The 19,722-nt window shown below is 27.7% G+C and overlaps 1 protein-coding gene and 1 long non-coding RNA gene across 2 annotated transcripts in view; one reads left to right on the top strand and one right to left on the bottom strand.

Annotated features, from left to right (window-relative positions):
* The window catches only part of LOC126899695 (uncharacterized), a 42,490-nt gene extending 23,077 nt beyond the window's left edge, over positions 1-19,413 (top strand). The window contains exons 3-6 of the mRNA XM_050674810.1: positions 14,998-15,092; positions 17,413-17,509; positions 18,142-18,177; positions 18,697-19,413. Of these exons, the coding sequence (XP_050530767.1) occupies positions 15,048-15,092; positions 17,413-17,509; positions 18,142-18,177; positions 18,697-19,070 (552 nt within the window). The 5' untranslated portion in view covers positions 14,998-15,047 and the 3' untranslated portion in view covers positions 19,071-19,413. The remainder of the gene's footprint in view (positions 1-14,997; positions 15,093-17,412; positions 17,510-18,141; positions 18,178-18,696) is intronic.
* LOC126899707 (uncharacterized) lies at positions 7,329-8,263 on the bottom strand. Its single transcript, XR_007702686.1, has 2 exons — positions 8,027-8,263; positions 7,329-7,807 (listed from the first exon to the last, which is right to left on the bottom strand). It is a non-coding gene; the product is annotated as an uncharacterized LOC126899707 (long non-coding RNA).
* Positions 19,414-19,722: the final 309 nt, after the last annotated feature.

Raw genomic sequence — 19,722 nt, 5'->3', positions numbered from 1 at the left:
TTTTTTTTAAGCTATAATTTTTCAAACTTATTTCAATAAATAATTCAATTTTAAAAATAATTATGGTGACTATAACTTTTTTTACTTAAAATTGTCATAACTTTTTTAAAAATGACTGAATCAATTTAATTTTTTTTTTTTTTATAGATACCTTAGATATTTACCTATCATTTTATATAGTTTTGTGAACATTTGATCCTTTAACAGCCCACAGGAAGGGTTTCAAAATGGTAACTTTTTTACAAAAAATTAACTTTTTCAACTTGACTTTTGAAAATGTTCCGGAAAGACTGAAACTTTTATATATACCTTAAATTAAATCTTATGTAATATACTTTAATTTGAAAAAAAAAATTTGATCTTTGGACTTGTCTTCATGGTGAAAATGAATACCGTATACAAAAATATGCTACTTTTGTGAAAAAATTCTTGATACTATATTTTACATTTGTTAACATTATATTGCTATAACTTTTTAAAAAATGCATGAATCAACTTTATTCCCAAAACAGACTATTTTGTTTCAATAGTAATATCTAATATTTCATGAAGTTTGCTGAACTTTGTAATTTTCTTATATCGAATCATACGTAGTGCTCGCCCAGCTAAACGAGTCAGGATACCTTGCATTAAATATGTGGTATCAATTGGATGCATCATCCTAAGAGCAAAACGACATGCTTGTTGAAAATCAAAATTTTCTTCTGTGGCTTCACCATCGAAAATTGGTATTACACGTAAAGCTTGATCAATACTAATGTATTGTTTTTCCTTGCTTGGTCCCGAGACTTCGTATTTAAATAAATTATTACTAGCAGTTGCCATGATTTTGCGCGGGAACGGTGCTGGCGATTGAAACAGTGGTGTTTGAGCTTTGAGTGATATAGTATGTTCAGGGTTTTTCGTATGTAGGTTGTTCGCTAGCGACGGTAACGGCAGACCTTTCTTTGGACGATTCGTGTCGAAATACTCGCGAGCTTTAAGTAAAAGAGCGGCGGAACGCGTAAAAGTGCCTTTGGTTTTCGCGACGGAATCTGTTGCTCGACCGATAGCCGTATTACGTGCGGTTCTTCCCTGTGGCTCGTAAAGTTCTCCGCTAGAATTATCACTATCTGGTGATTCAGTATCTTGCGACGATATGTATCAACATAATTGATTAAGCGAAATGTTGAGGATGAACAAAAAAAGTGTAAAAGAATTAAAAATAACGAAAGGAGAATAGTAGGATTGTATAGATTACCGATAGAGTTGATTTACCAAATCAATCTCTATCCCTGTAAAATCAATTAAAACCAAAAATAAAAATAAAAAAAAAAAGCCTTCAGTAACAGCACCCAAATATATATATATATATTTTATATAATTAGGTTTTGATATTCCAAGGTAAAAAACCTTCAGTAACAGCACCCAAATATATATATATATATTTTATATAATTAGGTTTTGATATTCCAAGGTGTATTGTTATTTTATTTTGTTTTGTTTTACTGTATAAATTGAATTAATTGTAATTCATAAAACCATAATAGGAAACAAACATCAACTGTTTTGCCGTTCCCTTTCCCCTTCAAAAAAAATAATTTGATCCCAGAAAAATTATTTGTTATTATATAAAACTTAACTATTATAAAATAATGTATAGTATTGGTCAGTTGGATATAATAGTGCTCGTCTGATAGTAATTATAAAACAAAAATGAATTATTAAAATTGAAGGACTTGCACCAACAACCAGATAAATCCACTTTTTTTCAAAACTCACTTTTTTACGGAAATGTATAAAGAAAATTATTCTTGAAATTCAGACGCAACAACTAGTTAAATCCGATCAATAGTGATGGAGTTTTTAATGAAATGGACTTATCTTGTTTTGTAATTTGCTGCAACAATCAGATAAATCAGGATTGATCCGACATTTTTAGAAACTTAAGTTGTTATTTAGTATTTATACATGATCATAGCATTAAAAATCCAAATACATTTAAGAATAAAATTGACTTCATTTGAGTACTAATAAAAAATAAAGTGTTTTTCAGTGCAACAACCAGATAAATCCATGGTCCCTTCAACTTTGACTAACAATATTTCAATATTAATATTTTTTTTTTCAAATCTAACTTCAAATATGTATGTAAAAATGAGTGTAGAATTCAAATAAATTTTGTTAACACTATTTTAGTATAAATAATAGTTTTTAAACAAAATTTACATTGTCCTAAAAAATTTCAAAAAGTGGATTTATCTGGTTGTCGCAGCAAGCCTTTCAATTAAATTAAATTTAATTTAAATTAATAACAAAAAAAGAGAAATACTGTGTTAACGTTGTACTAAATTATTATGACTTATATTGCACTTTTATCAAGAACTAAAATAGTCTGCATTAAAAAAAAAGAGTACTAAGAATTCAAAGAAAAGAATAAAATTTAAATTAAATATTCTTATACATGAGTTGAAAAAGAAAATTTTAAATTGAAATATATCAGTTATTCCAACCTTACTATTAAGCACATATTTTTTGTTTGTAATATTCAAAAACAAAACATATGTATGGTTACTTACAGTGCGAGATACACAATTGCATTGAATTAGAAAAAACAACGTTGTTGAAGTTGAATGAATTGGATTAACGTAGAATAACTGCATGACTTAGTTTTTGAAATGACGAGTGAGAGAATGAAAACATCTCCTTCAATTGAAATAACTTCCTTGAAATGACACGGTAAATGATATGATTCCCTTGAGTTGAAATAGTGAATGAAAATAATCTTCTTTTGAACGTAGTAAAAAAAATAATAATAATAAAATAAACACTTCTTGTTTATTTGCTTTCTTGTTATTGTTGATGATTAATACGCCGGTAATGATTAGTGGAGATGACGGCCGGATCAACTGGTCTCCTTCGTACAGTAATAAAATGGCATAGTAGTCTGACGATAACGAAGGTGTTTTGTAAATTTAAAAAAACTTTTTTTTTTTGATAGAGCGCGTACCAACAGCGTATGGGTGTGGCAACTATATTCTAGAGTGCGCGTTATCCACGGTTTGGATTTTTCGATAAAAAATGTATTCACTAGATGTCGTCAGAACCGGTTGTCGCACTTGTAAAATTTCTGACAGTTAACCAGAGACGGATGCGAGTGTAGGTGCTACACAGTTGGCGGCCTTGATTGACGAATACGATACAGCTAGAAACGCCTATTCAAAGAATGTGCGACGTTTGCACAAACCCGCCCTTGTGTCACTATCGGATTTACTTTTCGAAATATTGAAATTTTGTTTATTAAAAAAAAACACGATATATACAAAAAGTAAAAATAAAAATAGTAATTAAAAATTACTAGAACGCACTGGATTAATAAAATTTTTTGTATAACGTACCTCGTGGACACGTGGGTATCGTGTCAACACTTACTGAAGAAACACGGAAAAATAAAGTAGAATGTTGACTGTAATTGATTCTCCAGTAGAAAATAAATGTTGATCACACCGCTGCCAAAAAATGTTGTGACTGGGTTGGTACGGTAGACAAAATGAAGAGATAATGCGTTTGATAATTAGTTGCTATTTATTATGTTTAAAAATATATTTACACTTATAATTGACTTAGGACTTTAATGAGTTGATACTTAATTAATATAAAAAATACAGTGAACAAATTAACAAAAGATTCAGTGGAGAGTCGTCCAGGTTCGACCCTATGAGTTACAATAATAATATTACAAATTACGAATTTGTAAGTCAAACTGCGACCATAAACTTAATAGATTCGAGTCGAATAGTGATTCACAAAATAATAATTATATTAAACCAATAGTTTGTTTAATTCCTAAAAAAGACGATTCATCTAATAATAATTATTATAAAATTGCTAATAATTGTGATGACATCCATGATATAACTATTAAATATCATAGATTCGGACCATTATTAAAAAATATTGATATAATTAATAGACAAAAAGACGATCCATTTTGTCAACAAATAGTTAAAACAAAAAATGGAGATAATGTAACTAATAAATTTTGTAAAATTTTTAGGAGATTTCTAATTAAATATGACATATTATATTTTAAACAATTTATTTCGAAACAAAATATCAAAGATTTAATTGTAATACCACAAATTTTCGTAAGAAGATATAATTTCAGCATATCATAACCCACCTATGTCAGGACATATGAGAATCACTAAAACAATAAAGAAAATACAAATTAAATATTACTGGCCCAATCTAATAAACGATGTAACAAACTTTATTAAAACCTGCCATTAATGCCAAATAAATAAAAAAGCACAAGGTAAACCTGCTGGAGAATTACAACCTATTCCATTAATATGCTGCAAACCTTTAAATAGACTAACGGCAGATTTTCTTGATCCATTAATTAGTAGTAATAATAAAAATACCCAGCACAGGAGGGTCGCGGCACAGTGGTGACGTGGCATAGTTAGATTAATTATAATGATATCTGACAGTGATTAAAATCACTATAAAAAAAACTCTTCGATGCAAATCTTTAGATAATGTTTAATTAAAAAAAAATTGGTGGATTATTCCAAAAGCTACATGATCTGCTATTTCCTTATTAATATCCTGAATGAAAAAGAGAAAAAAATATTATTTCTCATAAAAAAATTGTGTTGATCTATACACTTTTCAATAAGTTATAGCATTATAAAGCTAAAAATGTAAAAAAAAAATCGAGAATTTTCACACAATAATAGCGTTTGGTAGCCATTTTCACCGTGAAGACAAAATAAAGTCCGAAATTTTTTTTTTCATAATAAAGTACATTACATTAGCTTTAATATAAGATATATATAAAAGTGTCAGACTTTCCGGAACACTTTCAAAAGTTAAGTTGAAAAAGTTGTCATTTTAAATCCCCCTTTGTGGGCAGGTAAAGAGTCAGATTAATAAAAAAATTATACCAAATGAAAGGTAATACTATCATGCATTATATAAAAATAAATTATATTGATTTGATTATTTTTAAAAAAGTTATGGCAATGAGGTTTCCCCCATTTACAGGGAACGAGGGAAATTTTTTCAATTTTTGAGGATAATGTCTTCGACTAGATACGATCTTTTGACGTATCATTGAAAGAAATCGGTTCAATGAGAGCTGAGAAAAAGTGGTAATAGACACAAAAAAAAACACATCATAGTAAAACCAATACCTTCTCAGCTTCGCATCGAAGCTAAAAATATATATTAGTTTTTACGTTCGGCACTAAATATGTTTTTACAAAAGCTACCAGATCAGCTGATGCTAATACTGTTATATAATTTCGTAACAAAATATGGTGTATTCAGATATATAACTTCTGATAGAGGAACTCATTTTGGTAGTACATCTTGAAAAAAAATTTGCAAAAACTTTGGAATTCAGCAATTATTTTCTTCTAGTTATGCTCCGCAATTACAAGGGTTCACAGAAAGAATTAATGGAGTAATTTGCCAAGCTATTAGAAATTATATTAAAGACGATGCTCAACATAAATGGTCTTATTATTTACAATATATTATATTCAGTTACAATAATATACCACAAATATCTTACACCATTTTATTTTTTACATGGCTTTAATGCTAATTTGTCATTTTACCTACAAATAATAACAGAAACCTTACCCTATAACATAAAAAAATCTTTACAAGAATTAAAAACAGTTAGAAAAAAAATACCTGAATATAGAAAAAATGCGCAAAACATTCAAAAGATTAATTATGATAAAAATCATTAATTAACCAAATACTCACCTGGCCAATTAGTATTAATTAAGTTCCCTTTTCAACAACCTGAGAAAAGTCACAAACTTGCAGCTAAATTTAGATATTGATTCTGATGAAAGTTTCTTGTAGTCCAGTGCATTCATTTATAGTAACAAACAGTTTTTATTGAAAAATATTGCATCAAGCCCTTTAAATTTTTATACACGTATAAGTGAAGCTATATATAACTACTTTATTATTTTTATAATTTCTCCGTATAAATTGCAATATTAAATTATTGAATATCAATACTATATTTAATTACTATAATTATTATTTATTCATATATTATAATTATAAATCAAATAACTAATCGGGATAAAATTAGAGGAATAAGAGTTATTGTTGCTTTTGAAATAATCGACCAATTTCTTAAAATTAAACACTACCTACAGATTTCCATCGAAGAGTTTCTTATGACAGTGATTTTAATCACTGTCAGGATATCATCTATACTGGTTCCAAATATTCCACATCTATACTATGCCGCGACCCTACTGTGCTATCGGTTTTTACAATTGAATATTTCAATTGTAGCATTAATTTACTTTTTATATATAAATACTTGTTTTAGTAATAATCTCAAAAAAGAGGAAATAGAAAAAATCTTATTGCAGATTTTAAATCAGCGCAGTAATTTGTTTTCTCAAAGTATTTTTTAGTCTATAATGTTACAAAAATGATTCATTTTAGTGATATGATTGTGATGTGAAATTTAATACAAAAAAGAATTCTTAACTATTATTATTTGTGAAAATATTTAGTTAAAAAAAAAAAAAACACATCATAGTAAAATTAATACCTTCTCAGCTTCGCATCGAAGCTAAAAAACATATTTTATATTTTAAAATAATATTATTTTAAAAGAAATTGTGAATTTGTTTTCCTGGATTGCCATTTTCAAAAAAAAAAAAATAGTGTAGAACTGTCGCTGGGACAAATTTTTTTTTATCTTATAGAACATTTTAAAAGCTTTAATTTGATGCATGTCTGAAGAACGCAATTGTTCTGGAACATATCCTAAAATTGTCCTGAAAGAAATAATTTTAGCAATTTTTAAACACTATTTGTACTTAGGTTTTTCATTGAATTGTCATAATAACATACCAGATGAAAAAATATTTTATCTAAGATACTCTATTAAAATATTATTAGGTAAAAAATTTGTTTCTTGAATCCATAAAAAACTCTACTAAAAAATGACCTAGAAAAATAAAATTGCATGAGTATATTTTTTTTCATTATTACGTTTTTCCCATTGTTATATAAATTTGCCATGTAAAATAAACAATTTTTATTTTTGAACTTCACAAGATCTATAAAAATAGTTATACTTGACGGATAAGTCCCAAATTTCGCACAACTCGTTTTTAACATCATGAAGTTTATTAGAAAAATGAAAAAACAAAAAATTATTTTTCAGTTTTTCTAATAATATAAATAATATGTAATTACTCATAAGTTATTATTTCAAAAACTAAATATGATGGAAAAAAGTTAAAGACACATTTGTAATCAGTGTCAAAATTTCATAAAAAATTTACTAATATATTGTAGATAACACAGACATTTTTTTACTATTTATTGTTTTATATAATTTTTACAAATTAAATATTTTTTTAACAATTAAAATAAATCTGTCGTCATCCATTAATATTTTTAAATCTTAATTATAACGATCCACCTTGATGCGGCCTGTATCTTCAGTATCACCAGTCAATACAACTATTTGTCCATAGTCATGTTATCTTCTCGAAGTACCGTTGTCAAATTTTTATCTTCATAACTCCAATCGCAAACCATATTTTCATAATAGTCAATAAGATCCTTATTTTCCTTTAAATCTGTAAGTTCATCAGCATATATTAAACAACAGTTGTGCAACATTTCTACTTTTTGATCGTTTTTACAAACATATGCGTACAAAGTATTTGCAATTTCTTTAATTATTTTCTTATGACCACAACGTAGAATATCTATACTCCGTCTCAATAAAATTTTTCAAATTTACGAGAAAATTTGTTTTGAGAATCTATAATAAAAATAATTAAAAGATTAAAAACGTTAATATAATAACTATTTATTATATTACAAAATATCTTCTAATCTAATATTTATTAAATATTTAGTTTGGTTAATATTAATTTTTATAGATTATGTTTACTTGAATTTTAAATAAAAAATTGCATACCAATTGAGTAGAAGTTAAAAAAATAGTTCAATTTTAATCTATGTAGAAAAGTTAATTTACTTATGATTTCCTTATTATCCAAACCATAATTTTGGAATCAAGTTAATAAGTTCTGCTTTGACTGCTGAATGGTGTCATTGGATTTTACCTGTAAAACTATTATTAGTCAATGGAACAATCAGTACAATATTTTTATCATTACAAATATATAACATAAAGTAGGAAAGCAGGAAAAGTATGAAAAGGTCTATGTCAAATAAATTAATTATTAGAGTTTTCTAAAATTTAAATCTGTAATGTTGAAATGTTACTATACTCTAACTGACTAATGAATAAATTTAGGTTATAAATAAATATTTAGTGTATGAATACAGAAAAATTCAATTTAGAAACTTTTGATATAAAATTTGTAAAAGAAAATGTCATTTATTTACAAAATAGTATTTTCTAATATAATTTAAAAATATTATTTTATAGTGTTATAATTTTACTCACAAGAGTCAAAAAGAAAAAAAAAGAAAAATATTTCGTAAAAATCATTTTTCTGTCAATTTTAACTTATAAAATAATTTTAGAAAAATATCTTTAACATAATAGCTAATTGCTATTTAATTGTTTTTAAAATTTTATTGAAAGATATAATGAACGAATATAAATAACATTTGTTCAAATGAAGCTACATCTATACTTGTCATATATGAATTATTTATAAGACTGTTTAAAAAAACGTTTTAAATTTAAATAATACGAGATCGTTACAAAAAATCTATAACTTGTTTTTGTATGTAAATGATTCTATAAACTATATATTTTTATTATAAATATAATTTAACAATGTACCCTTTTTTCAATTTATTATATAAGTATCCTTTTGCGAGAGTATATTTTATTATGATATCAACACTAATATTTTTTAGAGCTTCATCTGATCTGGCCAAAACAAGATTTAAAAATATTTATATCTTTCTAAACATTTTATCAAGGTGGTATTATGGTTGCCCAATGTGCCCCGGCGCTGAGTCGGCGGTCAAACTCCGTAATCTTGTTGATGGGATTATGGGCATAAACGCGTGATCAAAGCATTAGAGCAAAAACCAATGGAATGAGATCCTTTATTACTCCATTTGTTATGCACTAAATTAGATAAACTGTCACTTGAATTGTGGGAGGCTTAGTCAAATGATGAAAAAATATCCGAAGTATCTATATTAATCGATTTTTTGAGCCAGCGCTACAAAATATTGGAAGAAATCGAAAATTTGCTTAACATCCATAATCATTCTACGCCGACACAGTTTCATTTCAATTTGAAAGGACATCGTCCTAAAACGACATTAATAGCGTATGCGCCAAGTATAAGGTGCTATATATGTGAAAACCAGCATACCGTATATCAGTGTTCAAAATTACTATCGTTAATAATTGACCAGCGAATAATAAAGATCACGGAGTTAAATTTGTGTAAGATTTGTCCAAGATCTCATCCGAATAAATTATGTTATGTGCGTTTGTGCATTGAATGTTCGAAATCTCACAACGAATTATTAGATTTGCCGCCGCGAAACAACGTTATCGAAGCATCATTAAGTGCTTCAGTCTATAGCACTAATTATAATAAAAGTAATGACACACCAATAACATCAAATACGCTTGCTACCGATAACGAGTCAATGACCATGATAGCCCAGGCAGTGGTTGACAAAGATAGCGCAGTGTTATTTTCTACAGCGGTGGTATTAATACGTGGTGAACACGATAAGCAGGTCATGTGTCGTTAGATTCGGGATCCGAGAGTAATTTTATCACAGAAAAGATGGTGCAATTGAAAGGTTACAAATATAAAAAAAAATTTAATTAATTGGCCGCAACGAAAAATTTGTAACTTTCATGGCGTATTGAAAAAGTAACAAGAAAAAGGGTCGCCAACCTACTGGGGGAGACAATGTATTGTCGGACCACAGTAGGATTTTAAAGAAAAATTAAATTTTGTATGTTAAAACAATTAGACAAAAATATAAAATTAATAAATATTAAAGTTGATATCCGTTGAGTCGTTGATAGAAGATGTACACCAAAACCTCGTGACAGTTGTCACATAACCATATTAATGAGGGATGACCTTATACAAGGCCGTTGCCCGTACCTTATAATCTAAGGGGAGATGATTTTTGAAAGAAAAAAAAATACACGAGTCCATTGAAGATGGAACACGCAAAAACAAAAAAAATTAAGTTAACACGAGGCAAAAAACCGAACGGTCAAAAAACCTCATCTACAAATTAAAGGGGACAAAGAAAAAAAAATAGATATTAATAAAAATAATAGTTACACCTACACTTTTACAAAAAACTGCGGACCAGAGTGCCTCGCACGGAAGCAGTTGTGATCGGCCCCCTAAGGGAAGGTCAAAAGTATGCCACGGTAATGGGCATAGCCATGGCTGCTGTTGACCTCCAGGCCCTGGGCATTGAAGTGTCCAGGACCCGGAGAACCCATGCGGGGGCCGTCCTACTGGCGGTCCGGGGGACCGCGGAACAAGCGGACCTTTTGGCAGCCAAACTGAAGATGGCTCTACAGGAGATGGACGTGCGGGTTCACCGACCTTCGATGACCTGCACTGTCCTTCTCTTGGACGTGGAGGAGTAGCAGGAGGAGCGAGACGTGCACCGAGCACTTTGCACCGCCCTGAAGTCTCCTGACGGAGAACTGCCGCCGCACGTGGGACAAATCACGGTCCACACGAACACCGGCGGTAAAGGGCGGTATGCAAGGTGTGAGGTGCCCCTCAGAGTTGCCCATCGCCTGACATCGATTAACCGAGTACGGTTAGGTTGGACATCCTGTAGGCTGAGGATTCTTGATAAAGGTCCTCAGTGCTACAGGTGTCTGGAACGTGGGCACATCGCCCATGCTTGCAAAGGGCCAGACAGGTCGAAGGCCTGTTTCAGGTGCAGGAAGGAGGGGCATCAATCAAAAGACTGCCCCAGCCAAAAAGTAGGTCGGAATCAAAATCCGACCGTCAGTTGTGATGATAGCCCACCCCCACCTCCACGTGGTCAAACCCGGGCAACGGACCCTCTAGTGGGGTCCGGCTAACGGGGGGGGCTACGCCGTGCTGGGATTTCTCAGCGCGGTGATGTGAAGACGAAGGCGACGTAGGCCGCCCCGAAGCAATGCCTAACGGCAGTTCCGGGGCGGTCTACATTAAGTCGAACAGGAGGGAAAAAAAAAAAAGAAAAAAAAGACTTAGCTTGCAAGACGTTGGGACACCCCGGAATAAAATGCACTACGTCACCACATTGTACCAATAATATATACATATCACCCATAAAATATAATATAAAACCTATAAAAAATCACAAAAAAAATATAGATATAACATGACAGGTGGTCTTGTACACGTCTGTCATGTTGCGGGACCTAAATAAAAAAAATAGGGGCACCTACACAAAAAAAACTATAAAAAAAATATAAAAAAATTCGCCACACGTGCTAATGGCACGGCGCACAAAGAAAATAATCTGGCTCAAAACATTAAATACTAAATGTAATAAACCAAAAATAAAAAATTTAAAAGAAAGAAAAGAAGAAATTATAAAATTATAGAGTAGGGTTATTAAAGAGTTAAATATAAAAAGAAATTAGGGGTGCTTAGTAAATTATTATAATCATTATTTATTATAAGTTTTTGTAACTTTAATGTAGATATAATTGTCTTCAATTTTATTTAAATTAATTTTCTCATTAATTGTTTCTCTCATTAATTATTAATGGTTTATCACGCGATAGATTGTTGGAAGTTCGAAAGCATAGGTTAAATTGTACTTACCTTACGTCCTGTGTAATACAATAATACTTTAAGTAATCCAGTTTTGATTTCCGTATTAAACGCACTACGTATACGATTTACACTATATGTCATATAGTCTATATAATTGATTACAAAAAACGACTCAAGACTTTAAATAATATGATTTAATTACACAAAATCTAAGACTGATCTTACTTGTAAACGATTTTAAACACTCTGTATTTTATTATAAAAACAATTTTGATTTTTTTACTTATTGATTTTTTACGTTTATTGAATAAGTATTTTTTTTTTTAGAAAGTATATTTTTTTTATTGAGAGATCGATACCAATATTTCTTAAATTTTCCTCTGGCCTGGCCAAAACAAGATTCAGAAATATCTATATCTATATAAAAAATTTATCAAGGCAGAATTGCGGTGGCCCAATGTATCCCGGTGCTAAAATAAAGCACCATGAAAGGATGCGGCACAATAATCACCAAGACAAAAATTAAACACTGCAAATATATTCGTAAGTTTCTCTGCGTTGTCTGCCGGAGAGATGTTTGTTAAAACAAAGACATTAGCAACGAGACTAGCTACCCAATAAGTATAGAGTTGCAATACACTTAGTCAAATAAATTTAAATCTCAATTTAAATTGAGAAGATTGTGACCTTTAGCTTTGTCTGCCGGCGCGATGTTTGTTAAAACAAAGACATTAGCAACGAGACTAGCTACCCAATAAGAAAAGCTCACAATAAATTTTTATTATTAAATAAAAGTCTAAATTTAGGTTGGATTTATCATTAAAATAAAATAATTTAAAAAAAAAATGTAATGTTTAAAATATTATTAATGATTGAACAAATTAAATTTAATTAAAAGATTCACTAAAACAAAATTCACTTTAAAATTTCTAAGTTTCATTTAGTTTTAAAGAAAAATATTCTAAATCCAAATTAATTAAGTCCCGGAAAGTGAAATCTTGAGTAGAGTGTCGTAGATTTTGTGTATTTTAAAATCGTCAAAAAAAACTGGTTTAGATGGAGAAAAATGGCTTTTTATAGTGTGAAGAGGGTAGTCCAGCGATCTCTACCGTGATCCTAGAAGCTGTGGCTTTGTATTCTAATTGGTTAATTAAAATGGGGTCCCAGCGTGTAGGCGTTACTTAATAATTTCTACAAGAGGGAGATTTTATCGTATAGTTAAAGGGTTATTTTGTATTTTAAATAAAAGAACCCTGTTTTGGTGATCTTGTATAATCATAATATGTGACATACATGAACAAATGATAACATCATATTATATATTAATATTATATGTAATAATATAATATTACAAAAATATACATTACCAGCCACGAAGGGCTACAGAAAGTGGAGGCAAGATCAGCAGACGCCATAAATAAAAAATTACATATTAAAAAAATGTCGGACACTCACGTAAAACAAAAAAACAATTATTATAGTTGTAGCGCACACAACAAAAAAATCCGCTACGGACGAAAATTAGCCACGACCAGTTCCAATAATGGCTATTTTCCGACAATTCGTCCGGCCTTTGACCCGGCGGTCCGTTGGCGACACCACGGCTAGCCTTTAGATTAAGGGTCAAAAAAAATCTTAATACCCAGTGCCGGAAATTACTAAGAACAATTTAAATCATAAGGCGACAATGTATGCGGTGAGCAGTGCAAATGACGTTCAAGATAGGAAAGGAACGGGGTGAATGTACACACAAATGCCGTCCATGAACCGGTCTGAAGTAGTACACAGCTGACTATCTCGCACGCGCACAAACAAATCACAACACCTCATCATGATTAATTAACTGACAAACGCCGTCGCAGTACGCATTCGGCTCAATATAAATATATATATATATATATATATATATATATATACAAATAGATAAAAAAATATATAGATACTTTTTGTCACGTTACACAATTATTAAAATTACGAAAATTCAATGTTAGTTACAACGTATGTGGAATAGGTGGTATTGAGCAACGTGTTTGTCATACTACCACGGTAACGATCAGCTCGCTTTTCGACTCATTCGAATTATCCACGTCTAGTAGTAAAAAGTATAGCAAAAAAAAATATACCGTCTTCTTATATTACAGAAAATTGTATTCAACTTCCTAATAATTTGCCGTTAGCCGTTCCTTCTTTTATATCACCGCAAAAGATTAATCTTTTAATTGGTGCTCAGCCTTTTTATAGTTTATTATTTACTAAGTAGATACGACCGCGCAAGCCGTGTCCTATTATTCAAAACACTTATTTCGCTTCTAAACCGTTATATTATTAAAAACATACTAAAGCTATCCTAATATCCAAATTGAATTATTATTAGTTTGGAAAAACTTGGATTAACAAATAGGAATCTTATATTTATTTATTAAAAGGACAGAAAAGTGTTATTTGGTTCTATGGGAACATTTTGAAGTTTTTTTTGCATAGCATCCGTTGCATATCTAATAAAAATCATATTAAAATTTTGTTTTCTTTTTAATTTTTCATAATGTTTTAATAATGTAGTACACTCAACAAATTACACTGTATAAGCTACTGTATGTTACCATAAAAAAAATAAAGTTTGCAACGAATTCCAATAAGGATCGAGGGATGGACCTAATAAGTTTACAATGATTGATAAATCAAGAGGTATATAAAACTAAAAATAAATCAGAAAAAAAATTCTTTACTAACTTTGTTATTATTTTGAAATAATAAGACATTTTAACGTAGAAGAATTTAGCTAAAATTTATTCTATGTAGTGTATGAAATATTTTTTTAAAGAGATAAAAATGGATTTAGCCCCCTCCACTTTTTTTATTGCTTAAGGCTCAACTCATTTCATATAAATTTTTTAGGTAAAATGAGGACACAGAATAATAAATTATATTATTTTTATCAATATTTTACTGTGTTTAGATAAATCACTATATTATTTTATGTGAATAAAATATAAATAAATATATGTCGAAATAAATAATGCTATTGTTGAATAACAATTCATTTAAAGTCTACTTTAAAAAGGAAAATAATAAATCATAGGAAAAATCATAAAATTATAGATTTTTATTTAAAATTGAATATTGTATTGACTTGGTAAGTTAAATTTTAGATATTTTTTAATTAAAAAAAAAATAAAAGATTTTTAAACATAAAATAACTAAATTTATTTTCATATAAGTTAGTTGTTAATTATTTTTTTTTTTATTGCAGATTTAATTTACTTGTTAAACAATATTTTTTGTCAGTTAAAAATTAACATAATGAAACTAATTAAGCTTATGCTTTTCTCGCTTATATTTATGAGTGTAAGTAAAATAAAGTAAGGTATATCGGGTTTGGTTGACACACTTTTTACATGTTTTGCTCTTGTATCAATTGATACAATATTAATAATACTTCAAGTAGAGTAATGAAAGATTCGATTTTATGTAAACTTAGCCTAATATTACGGTTTTTAGTCTAACTGTGCCTTAACCTATGTTTTAGGGTCAAATTAATCTATGTCAATTTGCCCGGACTACTATGTGTGTCAACTTTTTAAAAATAATTTTGTTTTTATAATTATTTATTATTATTGAAGTAATAAAAAATTCATATCTTGAACTTCATTTTTAGATATTAAAATTTCAATTAGGGTTTAAATATCATATACTAATACATTTAAGAAAAAGCTTAAAATTTACTTTTTACCTCAAGAGTACATTTAACCTCTTATTGAAATAAAACAAAAATGATGTCGAATAAATTTAAAACAAAAAAAAAAAATATTGAGATGGTTGAATTGTATTTTAAGAAGAGAAAAAGTTAAGGCAGAAAAATTAGTAAATAACTTGAATGTAGAGGAAAAGGAGATAGAAGAGAGATCGAAAACTAAATGAATTATATGCTAGAAAGTGATATGAAAATGGCTGATGAATGTGAAAAAGGTGCAAAATAGCGAGTGTTATTGAAGGTTGGAACTACTTAAGCTAACCTCAAATAGTTAGAATAGGAAAAAAAATGTTCAATTTTTCTAAATTTATTTAAGGAAATTTAAGGAAATTTAAGACTATTTTATATTTTCTTGATTTTGAAAAAGATTTTATGAAATTTTTGGCTGCTATCCATAGTATATGACGCATTGAATCACTACCAGGGGTCAATCCATGCCAAATCATCCAGAAGTGGTTGCACGACCACCTCATATTTTTCTTAAATTTTCAGGGTTTATTATTTATGCTATAATTAGATTAAAACAATTTTTTTTTTTTTTTATGACCTTCCGATTTTTATGGCTATTTCAATGTAAAAAATGTTAAAAATAGCCAGAACGTTAAAAAACACACAGATTATTCAATATTAACTCAATCGACTTAAAATTTTAGGATTGACCTGATTATAACTTAAAGTTAACATTAAAAAAAAAAAAATTTATGTGAAATTTCAAACTTAAATGACTTTCTAAAAATGGTGCTTTTTTTGAGAAAATTGGCGTTTTTGAGCTCACCTAAAACCATTAAGAAGTTATTATTTTATAGTGATTTTCAAATGTGGTATTGTATAGTATATAATCTATGTTTCAACTAAATTTCAAATATTTAAAACAATTTTCTTGGGATTTAGAGGCCTACAAAGTTAGAAATTTTATAAAAAGACACGTATTCTAGGTGCATTATCTCTGTTGGGGGACCTAATTTCGAAAAATTTTTTTTTTAATTTTTTAGTTATATATCTGCTTAATACACCATAAAAATTTGAAGTTTGAGANAAAATTTTTTAGTTATATATCTGTTTAGTACACCATAAAAATTTGAAGTTTGAGAAAAAAAGTTTAACATGTAAAATTTAGCATTAGAAAATCAGTAAAAATCCGATCAAAATCATGTAATTTAATGATACTTTTTTGTTGTTTTCAAACCATATTTTTATAATTTTTTTATATATTACTGTATATGTAATATATTACAATACAATGTAACTATTATATATTATAATTATTACATATAAACTTTTCTGTAAAAATTGTGTATAGGTTTTATAGGTTGTATTGTGGATATTTTTAATTTTAAATCTAATACTTTGGCGTTGTTTGTCTTTATAGATATCTAATTACAATACAATACCACATTTGAAAATCACTATAAAATTATAACTTCTTAATGGTTTTAGGTGAGCTCAAAAACGCCAATTTTCTCAAAAAAAGCACCATTTTTAGAAAGTCATTTAAGTTTGAAATATCACATAAATTTTTTTTTTTTAATGTTAACTTTAAGTTATAATCAGGTCAATCCTAAAATTTTAAGTCGATTGAGTTAATATTGAATAATCTGTGTGTTTTTTAACGTTCTGGCTATTTTTAACATTTTTTACATTGAAATAGCCATAAAAATCGGAAGGTCATAAAAAAAAAAAAAAATTGTTTTAATCTAATTATTGCATAAATAATAAACCCTGAAAAATTAAGAAAAATATAAGGTGGTCGTGCAACCACTTCTGGATGATTTGGCATGGATTAACCCCCAGATAAAGAGAGATACAATATTCTACATAATATAATATACCATAATATGTATACAATATATTTTAATTATTTCTAAATAAATGTATAAATTCAAAAAAATCTAATATTTATTTAAACTTGAATAGTCACAGATGTTTTTTGAATCTATTGAATGCAGTCGACAAGCAAGATTCCGTATATGTCTCGATAAATACGGTTTGGCTAATATTATCTCGTACAAAAGTAAAACATAATGACAATATGAAATTAATAATTTTTATTTTTATAATTTTCAATCTAAAAGAAAATTATATCAATGAAAATTAAAACCGAAGTATTTTTTTTAAGAGGGTATCAAATTGAAAACTATCCAAAATCAAAATGTACAAAACATTTAAGACATTGATCATTATAACTATCTATTTTACAGTGTGTATCTTAACAGTCAACTATTGGCGGACTCGACTAGATTGCACCACAATAAGACACCAATTAATTTAATAATATTTCATATGACAATGTTGAGAGTTGAGTCTTCATCTAGGTGATCTCTTGACGTACCGTTGAACAAAATCAAACCAGTAGGATCTGAGAAATTATTTAAATAGGCACAAAAAACCCATCAAATTAAAATAAATATCTTTTCAGCTTCGCATCAAAGTTAAAATAGGTGTAATTTTTAAAAAAATATAAATTTTGGATGCCTCTTACAATTGTTTTAATTTTTTCTATATTTTTAACATTTATGCAAACCACAAAATGAGTTTTCATTTGTCAAAAAAAAAAGTACTTCGATGCCCTCTTAATTTATGAATGATAATTATTATTATTATTATTACTAGTAACAAAATTATTTTTTTTATTTGCATGTATAGTTGAAGAAGTTGGAGTAACATTTTTTAGACATCCTTGTAAGATGTATAAATTTTATTATTTAGGCATAAATCATTCTAACTAAATTATTCGAGATTGAATACTAATAATTTAAATCGTCATGCCAATAAAAATATTATTATTATATATAAAAATGTTTTATTTGAATTAAAGTGGATAATTTTTTATTAAAACTTTGATGATCGTATTATTCGCTCAAGTTTGAATTTAATATCTTAATGGTCATTTTATTTTAATTTCAAATAGATATTTAACATTAATTTATGACTAAATCATTAAAACAAAATGGATATTATACTAATTGGAATTGTGTTCAGCATGAATTTGTACTGTAGAACAAGTTATGACATAAAATTATTAGTACCAAAATATTGTCATGCTATCATAAATTCTAAAATTCTTTAAAAAAAACTTAAATTATTTATTATTTTATTAATTTTAAAAATTCGTTTTCCCCGTTATGTTGATAATATGTTAAGAAATAATATTTTTGGTAGTATTATAATGTATAATGAAAATCTATATTATATTTTCAGTATATGCTTATAATTTTTCTCCTGAGTTTGAAAAACTAATGAATATTTGGGTAGCTTTTATTGGTAAGTTTTATAAAAATGATAAAATTATAGATTTTATCGGAGAAAAAATGATCGATTCTATTTGTATTCCTTTCACAAACACTGGAGAATTTTCTAAATTGAATGACAGTACAAAAAGCTGTTCTGAAATTGTAAAGAATTGTTCTGACACTTTTGTTCAAGCTGAAATAATTGGTAATAAATTACTTAAAGATTCAAGTTCTGCTAGTCATGGGATTATCAAGTCAACACTAGATGATATGGATAAGTTATATGACCAATATTTAAAGAACACATTAAATAAAGACTTACAGATTCAAGGCTTATTTTAATAATTGTTTTCGAGCAAAATTACATTTTTTTTTTAAATTTATATTTTAATTTAATTTTCACATATAATGATTCCAAATAAAATATATTTAATTTTTTTTTGCAAACAATCTAATATTTTAATAATCTTCCACTGGTTATCCGTTAAATTTAGTACATGTCTATTAAATGAGTAGGAGTGTTGTCAATAATCAACAATTTTAAAATATGTTTTTATGATTAATTTTTATTATAAATAATTAATTTATGATAAATATATACACAAATATTTATAATTTATATAAATAAATATATTTATGTAGCATAAAAGTTAAAATAACTGAATAAGTTTTATAAAATAATAATTTATTTTTTGTTCATTCTCGGCTAGTCTATTATTTATTTACAATTATCCCTAGTATAATATAATATAGTATATTAAAGTTAACTATTTAAATAAAGTAAATTAATGTTTTTTTATACTTTAGTAATAATAGTAAATATATAAAAACATTTCTTCAAATTTATTTTGGAAGATAATGACCACTCTAACAAATATGATTAATGAAAAATATCAATGATATTAAATAATAAGAATATAATTTTAAAAAATTTGTTGTATACTATTTAAATATAAAATATATCTTTTTTTTTGTTTATACGGGCTTTGCATCC

This window comes from Daktulosphaira vitifoliae, unplaced genomic scaffold, assembly GCF_025091365.1.
Source record: "Daktulosphaira vitifoliae isolate Bord-2020 unplaced genomic scaffold, ASM2509136v1 Scaffold_2, whole genome shotgun sequence".
NCBI classification, from domain to species: Eukaryota; Metazoa; Arthropoda; class Insecta; order Hemiptera; family Phylloxeridae; genus Daktulosphaira; species Daktulosphaira vitifoliae.
Note: the sequence above shows the minus strand (reverse complement) of the source record. Positions and strands in the feature narration are given on the sequence as shown.